This window comes from Varanus komodoensis, unplaced genomic scaffold (assembly GCF_004798865.1).
Source record: "Varanus komodoensis strain SLA01 unplaced genomic scaffold, ASM479886v1 scaffold40, whole genome shotgun sequence".
In the NCBI taxonomy this organism is placed as follows: domain Eukaryota; kingdom Metazoa; phylum Chordata; class Lepidosauria; order Squamata; family Varanidae; genus Varanus; species Varanus komodoensis.
Genome location: NW_025335942.1, coordinates 8,207,647 through 8,223,074, shown reverse-complemented (window position 1 = coordinate 8,223,074; position 15,428 = coordinate 8,207,647). Strand labels below are relative to the sequence as shown.

Here is a 15,428-nt window from a genome sequence, read left to right as displayed (position 1 = left end):
GGGAAAAGCCCCCCAGGGGGGCAAGAGGTGCCTGCAAGGCGGAAGGAGCACGCACATCCCCGGAAATCCTTCAGTTCTGTGTCTTGACTCCACTTACCAGGGCTGATTTCCCCCATGAGAGTGCTGTATTTTATTTTGCTCAGGAGCACTTGATGCCACAGGTCCAGGCCAAGTTTCACAACCTGCTGCTTTTAGAAGTGGGTTATTAGCGGTATAAATCCAGTGGAGGGAAGCACAGGTGGTTCCCAGGTTACAAACATCTGACTTATAAACAGCCCGTACTTATGAACAAACTGTCATGCAACCTATTAATTTAAAAATTTGAGTTACATTCAAACAGTTGGCAGTAACAAGCAGGAACCTTACTGTGGAAAATAGTCATCACCATAGAGAGAGTGGAGCAAAAGCAGGGGTGGGGTGGGGTGGGGTGGGGTGGGAGCATGCTTTCCTGCTGCTCCCATCCGGAGAGGGAAATCTTTCCGGCATTTCCTTGGTGCAAAGAGGAAGTGCTGGTGAATTGGGGAGCAGGGGGAGAGCTAGAGATACTTGAGCTTTTCCCACTTTTGTGGGGTTCCTGTGCCCCTAACTCCTCATGAATGTGGCCGGCAGGCTGTACTTGATCTAGCTGACATACCAATTCAATTTAAAGGTGTTCTCAGGAATGGAACATGTTTGTAACTTGGGGACTGCCTGTAATTCTAAGGGAAATCACACTTGGCGCACTTTTTTCAATGTGCATCAAGTTCTTACGGCTTTCTGTGAGATGCACAAGTCATGACTCTGAATGTAACTGAGAGGCATGGAAAGAAAGCACTGTGCTTCTAGCACCTCTAGGTAAGGTTTGAAAGCAGAGCATTCCAAAAGTGTTAAAAATGGAATACCTTGATCATCAGCGAGTTAGGACCTTTGCTAATTACAAAAAACAATTAACTTATTCTAAAACAACAGCATGAGCTTTCAGAAATGTAATTTTTGGCAACATCACTTTAGTGGAATGGGCATGTGAAGCGATGTGGGGGTGAAGTCAGAATAAATTGCCTTTGATGCCTTTGGTGCTTTTTAATTTAGGAAGACAATAGCTACCAAGGGGAGGGCAACAACCACGTATAGACAGTGGTTGTTAAAATGGCCGTCCCATAATTCTAGACTACGTCACTTGGTAAATTTGATTGGCAGTGTGCTTGGTATTGATCAAAGCCAGTTTTTCTTCGTAAAGCATTTCATTAAATTGCAGAATTCACATCCACAAGCTGCAAGGAGGATGAGCAGCTCGGAGTGCCGCGCACGTGTGTGTGTGTATGTCTATGTTTCAGAAGATTCTTGGTGTGTATGAGTCACGATATGCACACAGGACCTGGGGGTGGTGGAGAGCTGGTGCCATTGGTGGCCTCCGTGGAAGTTTCCCAGAGGGATCTGCTATCGTGCATTTAGTGTTGCAGTAGACAGAGCTTTGCCTCGATCCTTGTGATGATCTCGAATGAAGAAGAGGCACAAACCAGCAGGTGTTACTCAAGGGGGAAAGAGTTTTGAAGGGGAGGTACTAAAGCCCACATCCGGTCCCTCCAGTATACAGTAAGTATGTCCTGGGGCAGAGAAATAGTTGGCTTTGTGCTTCTGTATGCAAGGGAGTTTTGTCATCAGCATCATGCCTCCTTCTCAGAATGGATGCTGCTGCGTCTTCTCCGCAGCGTTGATATGGCCCGGATGGGATACATAGTCACTTCCTTTGTTACAGAGCACAAAAAGGAAAGGTTCTGGGCTAAGGAATGTTGCTCAGTATCTCCTTCTTTGAATAATTCTATAACCTCCCCTGTTTTAGATACCATGGACCAGCTCCCCTTCCAGAACTTAGCAATCAACACCTTTCCCGAGGCTCAAGTGTGAAAGATTTGCAAATTTGCAATGTTCTCGAATGCAGAGATGTCTTGCAGAAGTACTTATTGAGCAATTTTACAGATCAGTTGATTTTATCATTCTCAAGGTATCTTCCCAGGATTTCTGTACAATGAGGCACTGCCACTTGTACGAACAGGAATGTCTTCTTTTTTTCTTTGCTTCCACAAAGCTTTGCTTTTTCTCAGAGTGAAATTATTTCATAGTGAATGCTAGCTGTTGCCAGACTCTGGGGATTATTCTAAGCAGTGTTCATTGTGTAAGCGTGTGCTGAGGTCTCTAGAGGTACCCGCTCTGTACCATATCCAAAACAGCTCCATTCCAGTTCTGCAGTCTGTGGTGGCAATGTTATTGGTTTGTTTAAATGCTCTCCCAGAACCTTTTTATAAGGACTGGCAAATATTATTTCACCCTTTGAGGAAAAATCACACGATGCAAAACTTCCAGGGGAGAACCAATTTGTAGTCAATTGTCCAACTTAGAAATGGTCGTGCGATTTGGACCGAGCTTGTAACACTCCAGGGTCTTCTTTGCCATCTAACAACTCCAGTTTCATTTGCTTGAAGAGCTGACCTATGATTCTCCCCGCAGCCATGTTTTTCTTTACTGACATACCAATATTGGCCAAGATGACTGGATTGCTGGCCGAGCTTTGCAGCTCCTCTCAAGACTGATGTTTCTAGTGCGAATGAAGTTGGTTTAGGTTCATATGTGTAGTAAACAGCTGTGTGTAAACGGCCTTTCAAAATTCTCCTGCTGTTTGTGGGCAGAGAAATTAGGGGAACGTTTCACTGAATCTCATTGGGGGAGGAGATCCTTGCAGTTACCTCGATAGTAGGACTTCCCATTCCCAGCGCGTGGTGCTACTTCTTTCTCTTTTCCCAAGAGTTGCGTAAAAATAAAACAATATAGATACAATCCTCAAGTTTGGTCCTTTTGGCAGAAAGAAACAGGTATCTCAATACATTTTCTAAACCACAAACAAACAAAAAATTCCTACGGAGGAATCTGGCTCTGCAAGGCAAGCAAACTGAGCACCGTGAATGGATCTGTGTGTATCTTTGCATAGGAACGTGATGGACGTCACAGGAATGTATCTTATGCGGTGTAGAATAAACTAGTGGAAGGCAATGCTAGGACAATGACGCTGCAGAGCCGGATTATGATATTTATTCAGGTCAGTTTCCATCTCCTCCGGGGCATTCATGTTACTGAGGCTGATGAAAATGAGGTTAATAGGAAATACGTTGGTGGAAAGTAGCACCGAGCAGGGTGGAGTGAATGTTGTTTAAGGGGAATGTTGCCCATACAGTGAGGTGTTCATCGTCCTGTCCTGGTGCAGAATGGGTTAAATCCTCCCCCCCCCCACACGGAAACATCCAGGGCAGGCCTCGGCCGTGGAGGGAGCTCAAGGCACCTGACGGTCGGAGTTGTGCGGAGAGTCCGGCTGATCTGCTTTCGCTTTGGCTTCTCTGCCCTGGCAGTCCTCTTCTGCAGGCAGATTTTCTTCCTGTGGCTCTCGCTGCTGCCGCTGCCACCACTGCTGCTTGGGAGGAAAGGCTCTCATTTTGAGAAGCCGGATGACCTCCCGAATTCTCAGCCGTGGAGATGCATCCAGCATTCTCCTTTCCGGCAGCAGCAGAAAGCTGGTGCACGGTGCATTCCCGGGCAGGCAGAGGAGCGCTGAAAAATAAGCCTGAACAGCCCCTTTCCCTCCTCGGGCACCAAATTCCCTTCCCGTGCTCCGTTCGGATCAGCTCAGGCTGTGCAATAGCGGAATGTCTGCGCCCCAGAGCAAAGGTAAGCAGGGCAGCGGAACCCAGGCGAGGGCAGCAGCGCAGAGAGAAAGCCCTGCCTGCTTGGAGCTTGCCGGCAAACGTGCATTCACACCCCCAGGGCCGGCCAGCGAGTGAGCGGTGTTGGCGCTTTGGCCATGGCAAGTGGGAGGTGTTGGGATCAAACAGTGCAGCAGGGATACCCATGGGAGAAGCTGCAGGCCGGGGGCTCGATCCCCTCTCGGTGCCGAAGCCGACTGAGCAGGGCAGGAGAAGCACCTGTTCTTCTCGGCGCTGGCGTTTTGAAACGAGCAGTCCGTGGTGATGGTGAGATGCAGAACCCGCTGCTCACTGCAGGGCGGACAAAGGCACGGGAGCGTTAGGTCTGCCACGGAGCAACATGCTTCTGTTATCGTTTCCTCCCCCGGATGCTGCTGGAGGACCAGCGACTCTATTCGCCTGACCCTTCCTTTCCTCTCGTTTCAGCTGTTCCTCCAAAACTCAAAAAACTGAAGAGCCTGACAGCGGAAGTGGGAGCAAAGGTTTCTTTGAAATGTGAAGTGAGTGCTGGAAATCCCCAGCCATCGTACAAATGGTTCAAAAATGGCAAAGAACTGAAAAAGAGCAAAGATATCAGAATAAAATATGGCAATGGAAAGTGAGTATAAAAGAGCAGCTTTCTTCAGCCGGTAAAAGTCTGCAGTCTCCCTTTTTGCAAGACATACGGTTCATATAATTGTCACCGTCCGCATGCTTTCTCTGAAAGAAATATTTGGAATCCTAGAAGAGTAGAGTCGGAAGGGACCGTGAAGGCCTTCGCATCCAGCCCCCTGCTGTTGTAGGACACTAATTTAATTAAAGTGTGATTGATTTCTGAATAAAGAACGCTGCAGGCTTAAATCCTTTCCCACACTGCACCATGCTAGATGGCTCTGGTTACTCATGTGGGTCAGGTGCCTTCTTAACATGCTCAGGTGCATCATTGTTCCAAGGCCTGGCTTGGGCTCAAAGGAAAAAGACCCATCTTTGGGCTAAACCTGCTGTGACCGAGAAGCAAAACCCTCAGCGCCACAAGAAGAGGCCCAAAGAAGGGTGGGCAGAATTCTTTCTTGTGAAGTCCACCACAGCTACGTACTCTTGGGATGCATGCGACAGGCATATAGCGCTGCCATCCAGGAGCTGGGCTGGTGGACGCACCGGGCTGCGTCGTGTTTAGAAGTCATTCGGGTTACCTGTGTTAGTGGGATGCTCCCATTAAGTGCTCAGTGACATATGCTTCTGGGTTACCGTTTCTGTCGTCCTTGCTAAATTTTGCTATGTTCTTACTAGTTCTGGAAACAGTCCTTGGGAGATAAACAGGGTTAGCCCTGCTTAGAGCAAATTCATTGAATGAGTGGCTCCTATATTAGACTAGCAATGGAAAATGCCAGTTTCTCAACATTCAACATAGTTTTTAGCAAGAATTATATGCCAGGTGAGCAGGAATAATCGTAATGATACTTGCCGCCACCATCGAGGCCGCTGCCTGTCACAGAAGACGGCCCGATTTCTCTCACTGGAAATGGTGGTGTTACCTTTTACTGCCAGGCAATTCTTGTGAATTTTGCATGTTGGTTGAGGCTGCGGTGCTGTCCGTATTAAGTCTCTGTTTCTGATTTCCCAAACCAAATAAATGTGACATTTCCATGCCCCTCCGGCCACTCCCAAAAAAGGATGATTATCCATAATGAAAGAGAGAAGGCTTTGCAGCAGAAAGTAACAATTATCTGTATGTGAAATCATCCAGTCTCCTGTCTGTTTATCCCCTTTTCCTCCGAAACGGCTTTCTTTCCATGAATATTTGCTGGTGGGGAGAAAACCAACATTAATTAGCAACAGTCAAGGGCAGGTCCGTGCCTCTTGGCAGTTTCCTTCTGCTCAGTTCACCTGCAACCACGTAAATTGTGGATGAGATGGCAAAAGGTTTTAGCAATAATATCGTAAGATAACATAGCTCTGCCATTGAGGATGGGCATGCTTTTAATTGGAGAGCATGCGCTGACAGAGGGGTCTTTACCATCGGAACTTGCCACAGCTGGTAACCCGACTTCACTCTGCCCCCCGTGTTGCTCAGCTATTGGCAGTTGAAGCCGAACTCACTTTTAGCCAGACTGACTGCTGTCTACAGGTGCTGCACTGCTTTGTTAGCTTGCCCGCTTGGTAGCCCAGGCCTGGCCAGCCCCAAGGCACCTCCAGATGGACCGCTGGGAGCAGTCTGTCCCCACAGCATAGCCGTCAGCACATCCCTCCCCCTTCTCGCAGAGCAAGGCAAGAGGCCTTTAAAGCACATTATTGAGCGGGATCAGCTTGGCAGGGGTGGGTAATCCTGACACTGTGAGCAAGTAGCATCTATCAGCATAGTGGTCGTTCTGGCTGGGGGAGTTAGCTCTTTTCCACGTCAGGAGCCGATTCCAACCTGAATCCCCCTCCTTGCTTTTAGCCAAAAAGGAGTAGGTCTGTCCTCAGGGAGGTTGGTGCTGCTCGTAGGACAGAGGGCAGGAACGCCCGACATTGCTTTGATTGGCTGCTTGTTTGCCCGACAATGAACCTTCCCCCTCCAATGCTCCTTGTTCTGTAGTACCTCCCCCTCCACCAGAGGTGGGGGTCCCCAGAAGCTTGGCTCATCTTGTGCACCTTTCCAACTGGGCTCGTCTTGTTCCAACCTCACCTCTTTCTCATCTAGCTCTGCACCAGAGCCTGAGTGTCCTAGCTTGAAATGCTATGCTCTGAGAGAAGTGGACCCAATCCCTACATGCTGCTACCTGGGTGTTGAAGACTGGCTTCATTAACTGAGACTGCCTAGTCTTTTATTCACGCATATTCCAAGCCCAGCCCCTTGAAGGATGAAAGAAGACTAGCAACAGCAAGCCAGGTGCCTTTGTAGCACCAGCCCATCCGAGCTGGAGAGCCTATGCTTAGATGATTTTCTCTGCGATGGTGAAGGAAGCACACCTGTGTGCAAAAAAAGCCTTTGGCTGGCAGGCTGGGGATGGATAAAGCTTTTCTTGATCAGAGTGCTTATTCTGCAGGTGCGCTTCATTGTGACCTGTGCAAGTTTCTCTTCACAGTTTGGCTCCGAGAAAATGGCAAGTTTTACAAGTTTGCATCAGAAGTAGCAGGAGCAGTTGTTTTTCTCTTAATGATGTTTCTATACCACCCAATAGTGGAAGCTCACCGGGCCATTTTCAGCAGCAAAGCAGATACGATAAAGTACGATATAAAATGCAGCTAACAATAAAAACAAAAATTGCAATGCAAAATTTAAAACTATAATGGTGTAGATGAAGTAAAGTGCGCGATTGGCTGGGCAGCTGACATAATGCCCCGATATAATATAAAACCAAGTGCCCCATCAGAAGGGAAAGTCTCCATGAGTTTGTGCCAGGCAGGCCCTGGTAGGGAGCTTATTCCACAATTGTGCGTGATGTGGGGAGGCACTGGGAAGGCCCCTCCTCTTGCTACCGGCGAAGATCCAGGGTTGTTAAGTGAAAAACCAGGAAGCCACAGGTGGGGGTAAACTGACTGTGTGCTTAATAGTGGGAAAGACGCGATGGAGTTCCAAGGGTTTGGAGCTGGAAGCAGTCAGGACCCGGCAGGCCATTGACTGCAACTGGGAGTCCAGCAGTCGGTTGGAAGTCCAGAACACGGAGGCGACCCAGTTAAGATGCGTCTCACGATCCCAGAATCGGGAACGCCTCTCCACGTTTGTCCTGCCACATCGGTTGCAGCCACAGTGCTTTTCTGTATCTCTGATGCGCTCATTTCTCTTTTGCAGGAAAAATTCCAGATTGCAGTTCAATAAAGTGAGAGTGGAAGACGCTGGGGAATACAGCTGTGAGGCAGAGAACGTCCTGGGCACAGACACCGTGAGAGGCCGCCTCAGTGTGCGAAGTGGTAAGGGAGACGCGGGGCCCCTTCCGCTGCGCCTGCACGAACCTTTCCGGGAGAAGGTCCCACGGAGCGTCGCAGGACTCGCCTGCTGTGCAGGATTGCACTGTGCGCTCCCGCATTGCCTTGGAGGCTCAGCCAGGGATGAAATTTCATCTGGTTTTTATCCCATTGCTAAGTATTAAACACTGGACTCGCTGTGTGACAGCCGCTTCCCCCGCCACCGATTGCAAGGATCAGCTGCATGTTCTTTGAGGCTTTTTGATGTTTATGTCGTTTCTTCCCCCAAGATGTTCCTCCTCCTCGAATAGGCAGGTTGTCTTTCGATTTGCAAAACCATTTATGGTACTTTTACAGGACCGTTCAGGCCGAACGCTCCCAAGGCAGCTTGCAGAAAGATCATTAGCTTCGTGTAAACTCTCTGAAGAGTTTGATGCTAACCAAATGGTATATAAATACTATAAATAAATACGTGCACAGGACACGCTTATTTAGCTTCATATACAGAGCACCGCGGGGTGATTCTGACCGATTCGGAGTTTGACGCACTTGCCGTGCTTGCAGTTCATGGCCCTGGTCCGTTGTTCCTCGAGCGGGGAACGGTCTCGCCTTTCTGTTCTTCAAAGCTCTGTCTCCGTGCAACAAGCAGGTCATAGAGTTGGATCCAAGCTTGATAGAGGGGCCATTCCTTCCTTCTTTCCTTCCTCTCTCTGTGGTGAGCTTAACAGTGGCACTTGGCAGCATTAGGGAGGAATTCTTGCAGTTGCAGAATGATGGTCAGGGTGGTGCCCAACTTCTCCTTTTGCATGATAAGCCTTGCTCAGTGCTAAGCTTAGCATTTCTTCTTCTTGAGTTTGTCAGTGCATTGGCAGTTTTATAGTTTTATCTTGTACTTTTAATCATTGTTCTAGAGGGAAGCATTGCTTCAGCATAAATGATTATTTTAAATAGAAATGTTAAGTTATTACGATAAAAGATTATCTTTATTTTTAAATTAAACTGTAACCAGAACCTGTTTAAGACAAAAGAAGCTGAGGGGAAGGGGATTTGTCCTACGCTCTGGAAGGTCTCGACCTTCCTCTTTGTGACAGCCTTTGGGGTTCTTCTAGTGCGATCTCAAGTCCCTACTCGCCTTCTCTTCTCAAGGCCCAGCTCCCTCCGTCTCTCTTCATGGGGCGGTGTTTCCAAATCCTGGATCATTTTGGTTGCCTCCCTCTGGACCCTTTCTAGTCTTTCTGCATCTTTCTTAAATGTTACATCTGTCTTAAACTTTGTCGCTAAGGAGACCAGCAAAGCAAGAGGAGCTGCAGTAATAAGAGCAGGGGGTGTTGCTTTCAAAGTTGTAGATGTAAAAAATGAGAGCCCGTAAAGGGATGTATTGGCAAGGAAAATATCATGCCCTACATGTTACATGGTCCAAACACAGATCACACTAACTTTCCACTTAAAACTGTTGGAAAAATTAGGAAATTTTAAAGTCAGAGATGAGACAATGATTCTATAGAGGTGACCAAAATCTTACAGCTGACCCCAAAATAGTACAGAGAGAAGGACGGTATTATTCTCAGACACACAGATGGAACCATAACTATGAGAAACCCCAAAACAAGGCAACCTAGCTGATGCCTGGAGGAGCAAGCACCTAGCGGAAAGATCTTTCTCCTTTTACTCAGGCAGACATAATGATTATTCCAGGCTTGATTATATTCGATATTCAAATGACTTTTTATTACATTTAAATTTGTGAACACTGGACTTATTACTGCTTCGAACAACACTCTCTTTAAGAGAACCTATCTAATGGAGCCAAAACAACATAATACCCATCTTTGCAAATTGGAGAGTGCAGGAAATGAGGGAGTCTGTAGACCTGGAAATAATAAAAAAAAATGCTTAATAATAATAATACATCAGGTGAAATGATTCACACTCTATGGGATACTATGAAAGCAGTGGTCCATGGAAAGTGTATTAATCTACTTAGTTATATTAGGAAAAATGAACTGCAACTACAGCTGTACTTCCTTAGGGAAATTAAAAATTGGAAATGCTACATAAAGGTACAGGAGAAGGCAGAACTGACACGAGAAAGAACAAAGTTAAGATTGTTAGAAATAAATAAAATAAAATGTGACGATTCTATGATTTTGGGAGTTAGAATGTCAAGTTATTGGTTAATAGATTTAAAAAAAAATCAGGCAAGAAAATTAGCACCATGGTGAAAAATCAAAGGGTGACTAACAGTGCTGTATCATTTTATGCAGTTCTCCCAAATTCATGTGTGTGTGTGTGTGTGTGTGTGTGTGAACACGGATCTCAGTTAAATAAGGCAGGGTGAGATGCAGAGTGTTAAAATCACAAACTACCTGGAACTGATGGATTTACCAGAGAATTCTATAAAAAGTTTGCTGACCATCTGATAATATTTATGGTCAAACCCAATGATCGGTGAGGGCTCCACAGTTCTGGCGAATATTCCGCATTATAATTCTACGGAAACCAGGAAAAGATATTGTTTAAAAGTTTATGAAGTTGCTCTGGAATAGGAATCAGGGTTAGAATGGATGTCAGCTGCAAAGCAACCCAGGTCGTGTGCAGCACTTCCGATCATAGAAACGGCATTCTCTTGGAGAGGAAAGGAAATGCAATTTCTTTAGGCAATAATTGTGCAGTGGCTGCATAGAAAAGCACATGTGGAAAGGCCCTTGGAAGGCAAGGCCTCGCCACGCTATTCCAGGGGAAAAGGACACCAGCGGAACTCTCCCCTCCCCTCCAAGGGATCCAAAGTTGAATGGAGGCGACTTTTGGATGCGGGTCCTGGCACCGGCTGCAGTGGTTCCGTCAGTTCAAAGTCTTGGGAGGCCCAGCAGAGGCCTTGGCAGGAATTCAGCAAATTGCCCAAATTATCTCATGCCCCCTTTTCCGCCACAGGGGATTAAGCTTGGATCATTTCTCTCTTTTATCCTGGGTACCCCCAAGCGTAGCAGCTGCACATCAAGGGATGTGTGATGAGGGAAACTAAAACCAGTGGGCCTTGCTTGAGCAAAACATCCGTAGGATCACGGAATAGTAGAGCTGGAAGGGGCCAAGAAGACCGTCAGGTTCAGAGGAGCAGGACGCTAGGTTCAGGCATCCCTCTCGGTCATATTTGGAATGCCTCTAGCGTGGGAGATGTGCAACTTCCGTACGTCGTTAGTTGCGCTGCCGTGCTGCTCTGCGGAGGAGAAAATAAATCCCCTTCATTCGTTGCCTGGTCATGATAGAGACCAGAAACACCAGCAAGCCATTTCATAGTAAAGAAGACCCTTTACTGTAGGTGCTCATGAGCAATCGGGCGATCCCGTCTCCTGTCAGGACCAGCTGCCACAGCCATCGAGCAGGGCCAATTTATTGGTTTAGCTTTTTGCAGTGATCAGTAACAAAAAATGCCTTATGAGCAGGAAACATTACTCAATAAAAGCAGGACACGTCCATAGAAAGAGGAAACATAACAGCAGGAAACATTTGCTTACATTTTGTGCATGGTTATCTTGACCCTTACTTCCTTTTAGGACATTTGGGGTCGAACATCTGCCTCCAGGCTTATCCTTACGACTCTGACCTTCTTGAGAGGGGTTTATTTTATATTTTTAAACCGCTTGTGCCTCTCTGATGGTAACTGACCCTTGCTGCTTGCTCATCAGGGAAAAATGCATATTCTCCAGCTCTAAGAGTCAGGAAGCTCTTCCTGATGTTCAGCTGGAATTTGACTTCTTGTTAAATTGAGCTCGTTACTCCAGTCCGTCACTCTTAGAAGGATTGAGAAGAAATCCCAGCCTTCCTCTATGTTCCCCAGAAGTGAGGAACACTCTGATTGCTTATCTGGGCAACTCAGCCGGTATAGCACTACTTGATGGTCTCCAGTTGGGTCTTCCTGGGACAGCATCCTGTAAGGTCCCACCACACCTTGGCCTGGGTGTCCCCACCCCTGGAAGCCCACCTGGGAGCTACACTGATGTCATTCCAGGACCACGGAAAGCCCTCCTCATTTTTTTCTAGCTGGTTTCATCTTGCTAGTCTTTCGAATTCAGCTTTTAGTTCACTGCTCTTCGTCTGTCTTCATTGTTTTTACTTGCACATAGCCCTGGTAAGTTGCTGGCGGGCAGAGCGAAAATACAATAAAGCGAGAAACCTCAGGCTGTAAAGTCCTACCTTGGCTTTCTCAGGAGTGTTCCACCATGCAGCCTAAGGAATTAAGCGTTCACCCTGTCCTTTCTCCGCAGTCACCACGAGTCTGACCTCTGGGCCGGGACATACTCGACAGTGCAATGAAACCGTCAGGTCCTACTGCGTCAACGGAGGAGTATGCTACTACATCGAGGGCATAAACCAGCTGTCATGCAGGTAAGCAAGTAAGGCAGGTTCTTTTCTAGCAGGGCAAGCGCTCCGTGCAGGAGGGCCTGGTGTCCCTCAAAAGTGGTGGTGTCCGTGAAGAGGAGTGGGCGCAGCTGGAGGCCAAGGATGGCAGCAGGGCTTCTTTCCGTCCAAGGTCCACCTTTTTGACAATCCGTTCATGCTGGAATCCGGAAAGCCATTCCTGCCCCGCAACCCCTTTCCTCTTCTGTTTCCCTTTTTCTCTTCCAGTTGCAAGGATTAATGGATTATTCCAATTTCTCCTGCAGCCTTGCTTCAGATTTAGAATCGCTAGAGTCACCTCTCCTGGGGGAAGAATCTGGCTAGTGATAGAAGTCTGGTGTCGCCACGAAAAAGTCATCAGGAAAAGGGAGGAGTAGCTTATGCTTGCAGCACTGCTTGTCTGTCTTGAGCCCTGGGGGCAGCTCAGGTTGCCTTGTGAGTGGGGGCAGCGTGGGCTTCTGACGAAACACTGAAGATGATGGCCTCTGACAGACAGCCAAACACCACTGGGGACAGGGTGCCTCAGATGGCACATTTTGCTGGCGAGGAGTCGGTGCACCTGAGGCCATTGGTATGTCGGGCAGAAAGCTTCCCTCCAATGCTGTTCAGAGGCGGAGGCTGCAACCCTGCCTAGACCCCCCTGGGAATAAATCCCATGGCACCCAGAGGCAGGTGCTTCTGATCCCCTTGCCTAGGATTGTACAAGAAGAACCTGTGAAATGGGCGGATCACGTCCCTTTGGCAGGACACGAATCAGGACGTCTCACTACTGGGTCTTGCTGCGCCATATTGGTAAGCCGTGCTGGGCAGCAGTTCCTCATTCACTAGGCTTGCCCCCACCCCCCGCTGCGGGTGACCACGTTTCCTTGCCACAGCAGGCAAGGCGATCCTGGGCACGTGCCTGCTCTGCCTGGAGAGCCATGCTCGCTCTTATGTCTCCACATGCTGCTGAAGCATGGGCGCATCTCTTTTAGGTCCCATAGAGAGATGTGTGGGACCCAGAGGGAGGGGGTGGAAATCAGAAGTATTTCCGTGCCTTGCCCACCCGGCTCTGCCTCTTTGGCCCTGCCCTGGGACCACCTTGTTGCAGAACAGTTTGTGCTCCCATTCCATGACAGACTGCAGTTTGCACATTGATTTTAGTGCTGATGAAAGAGGTGGGAATAAGACTCCCCAAACCTCAGGGCTCTAGCACAGTCGCTGCAGCTGGAAGATGTCAGGATCCTGGCCGTTCCTTCTTGCCTCGCCTGGTTCTTCCACTAGGCCAGGCAGCTTCCAACTGTCTGTCCCCCCGACTCATCCCCTCCTTTTCTGCCTCACCTCTGGCAGAAACCAAGGCTGCACGCCTGTCCCTTGAAGCTGGGGCGCGCTCGGATGCCATCCATCCGCGGACGCGTCTTGGTGCTCATGGCCCTCCGTTTCGGCCAGCATGGGCTGCGCTCCTTTGGCTTGTGGAGCTTCCGCCACACCCTGCCTCCTTTTCCAGGGCTCAGTTCAAGCGTCTTCCTGCTCGGTGTCAGAACGCTTCCAAGCCCAGGATTGCGTCAGGCAGTGGTGCGAGTATTAGAAGTGCCCAGCAGGGCCGGGTGTGCTCAGCCTGTTGTGGTGTCCTGCCTCCCCCTCTGAGGGTGCTGAAGCCCCAGTCAACGCCCAGCTGCTCACTAGAAAAGGGTCTAATTTAGAGAAAATCTGCACAGTTGAAGACTTTGGGGGGCTAGGGGGCTGGAGAGGAGGGGGGCCTGCGCACCTTGACTGCTTCGCAGCCCCGGAAGGCTGTCCATGTAAAGCAGCCCTTCTCCGTGGCCTCTGGGGTCACACAAATGGGGGAGGGACTCATGGTGGGAAGGGTTCTTGCTGGACTGGCTCTAGTGGAAACCGCTCTCTTCCTGCTCCTTGGTATATTTAGGAGGGGTTCCCACCCTTTTCCCCAGTTCTCTTCCATGGTGGATTCCTCGGGGCTCTCCTTTATCCCCATCTTCAACTTTCTTGAATATGTTTTCTCTTGCTTCTTTTTTCTGCTTCTCTTGAGCCTTTTTTGCCTCCGACTGGGGCATCTCAAGGCCCGTCCACATTGCCAGACCTTCGCTAAGAACCGTACAGGGTCACCCTCAATTTTATGCAGCCTTCCTAAAGTAGGACTCCGCATTCAGTGTAGCTTGAACATTGGCACAGGTCGGTGATGCCTCCTGGTCCCTTTCCAGTCACCTGTGCGATGGCCCAGGTGAGGAAGATGAGAGTTTTATGAGAATGTGGATTCTGCCACCTGCCCAACTTTTGTGGATGCTTATGCCCTTGTTGTTGTTGTTCAGTCACAAAGTTGTGCCCCACTCTTTGTGACCCCGTGGACAACACTCCTCCAGGCCTTCCTGTCCTCCTCCATCCCCTGGAGTCCACCCAAGCTCCCACCGACGGCTTCAGTGACTCCATCCAGCCACCTCATCCTCTGCGTCCCCTTCTTCTTTTGCCCTTAATTGTTCCCAGCATCAGAGTCTTCTCCAGGGAGTCCTTCCTTCTCATTAGGTGGCCCAAGTATTTGTGCTTCAGCTTCAGTCCCTGGCCTTTTAAAAAGCAGTTGGGGTTGATCTCCTTCAGGACTGACCGGTTTGATCTCTTACACCTTTGCAGGAACCCCCATTTATTTTTCATGCATGGCGTTCAGCTACCTTGCAAGAACGTTGTGTGGGCCCCCATCCTACTTCCCTGCTCCATCATTCCCTCCCCCATTTCCTCTCCCCACTTCTGCTGCTGCAAGGCTTTGAATAAGATACGGAAAACACCGGTTGGCTGGACAGCACTTCTTGTGCTGCGGATGTTGGAGAAATATATAAAACCGGCTAGAAGATGCTGGAGCTGCTTGGTGGGAGATCTCTCGGGGCTGCAGCTTTGGGGCTGAGATGGTCTGGGAACAGAACTGGGTGCCTTTTACTCGCTGTCTCATCCTCAAGTTGCAAATACGCGGGAAGAAGGAACCGTTCTGCTGCAGCTCCACTGAGCACTGTTTCCCAAAGGGTCCTCCAAATTCACGGCTCTCCACAGCTCTGGGGAAGGAATAAGTGTGAGGGCACGAAGGACCTTTTGGTGCAGCGTTCTTTTCCCCGTACGCCGCAAGATACCCCGAGGGTCTTCTGTTATGCAGCCAGCTTTGTGGGGGGAGGTCTCGAGGGAGCGGGTCGGCGTGTCGGCTTTGCAAGGGACAGTGGGATGCCGATTCAGGTGGAGCTGAGAGTGGGTTTTAATCAGAAGCAAAACTCACGGCGACTCTCCATGTTCTCCAGACAAAATTTATGTCTGGGTGGGTCCGGATCCTTCCTGCCACTGGATTTGAGATCCGGGATGGGGGATCTGGAGGATTTCAAAGGAAATGAAAAATGTTTTGAGACTGGCAATGTTTCCCGAAGGCACTGCACATCTGGAAGGTGCGAACTGATGTAGTACACC

At 48.9% G+C, this 15,428-nt stretch overlaps 1 protein-coding gene across 1 annotated transcript in view; it reads left to right on the top strand.

The window, feature by feature from the left end:
- The first annotated feature begins 3,671 nt into the window (after positions 1 to 3,671).
- Positions 3,672 to 15,428, top strand: part of NRG2 (neuregulin 2) — a 33,300-nt gene continuing 21,543 nt past the window's right edge. The window contains exons 1-4 of the mRNA XM_044442837.1: positions 3,672 to 3,693; positions 4,155 to 4,326; positions 7,483 to 7,601; positions 11,858 to 11,978. Coding sequence (XP_044298772.1) covers positions 3,672 to 3,693; positions 4,155 to 4,326; positions 7,483 to 7,601; positions 11,858 to 11,978 — 434 coding nt within the window. The remainder of the gene's footprint in view (positions 3,694 to 4,154; positions 4,327 to 7,482; positions 7,602 to 11,857; positions 11,979 to 15,428) is intronic.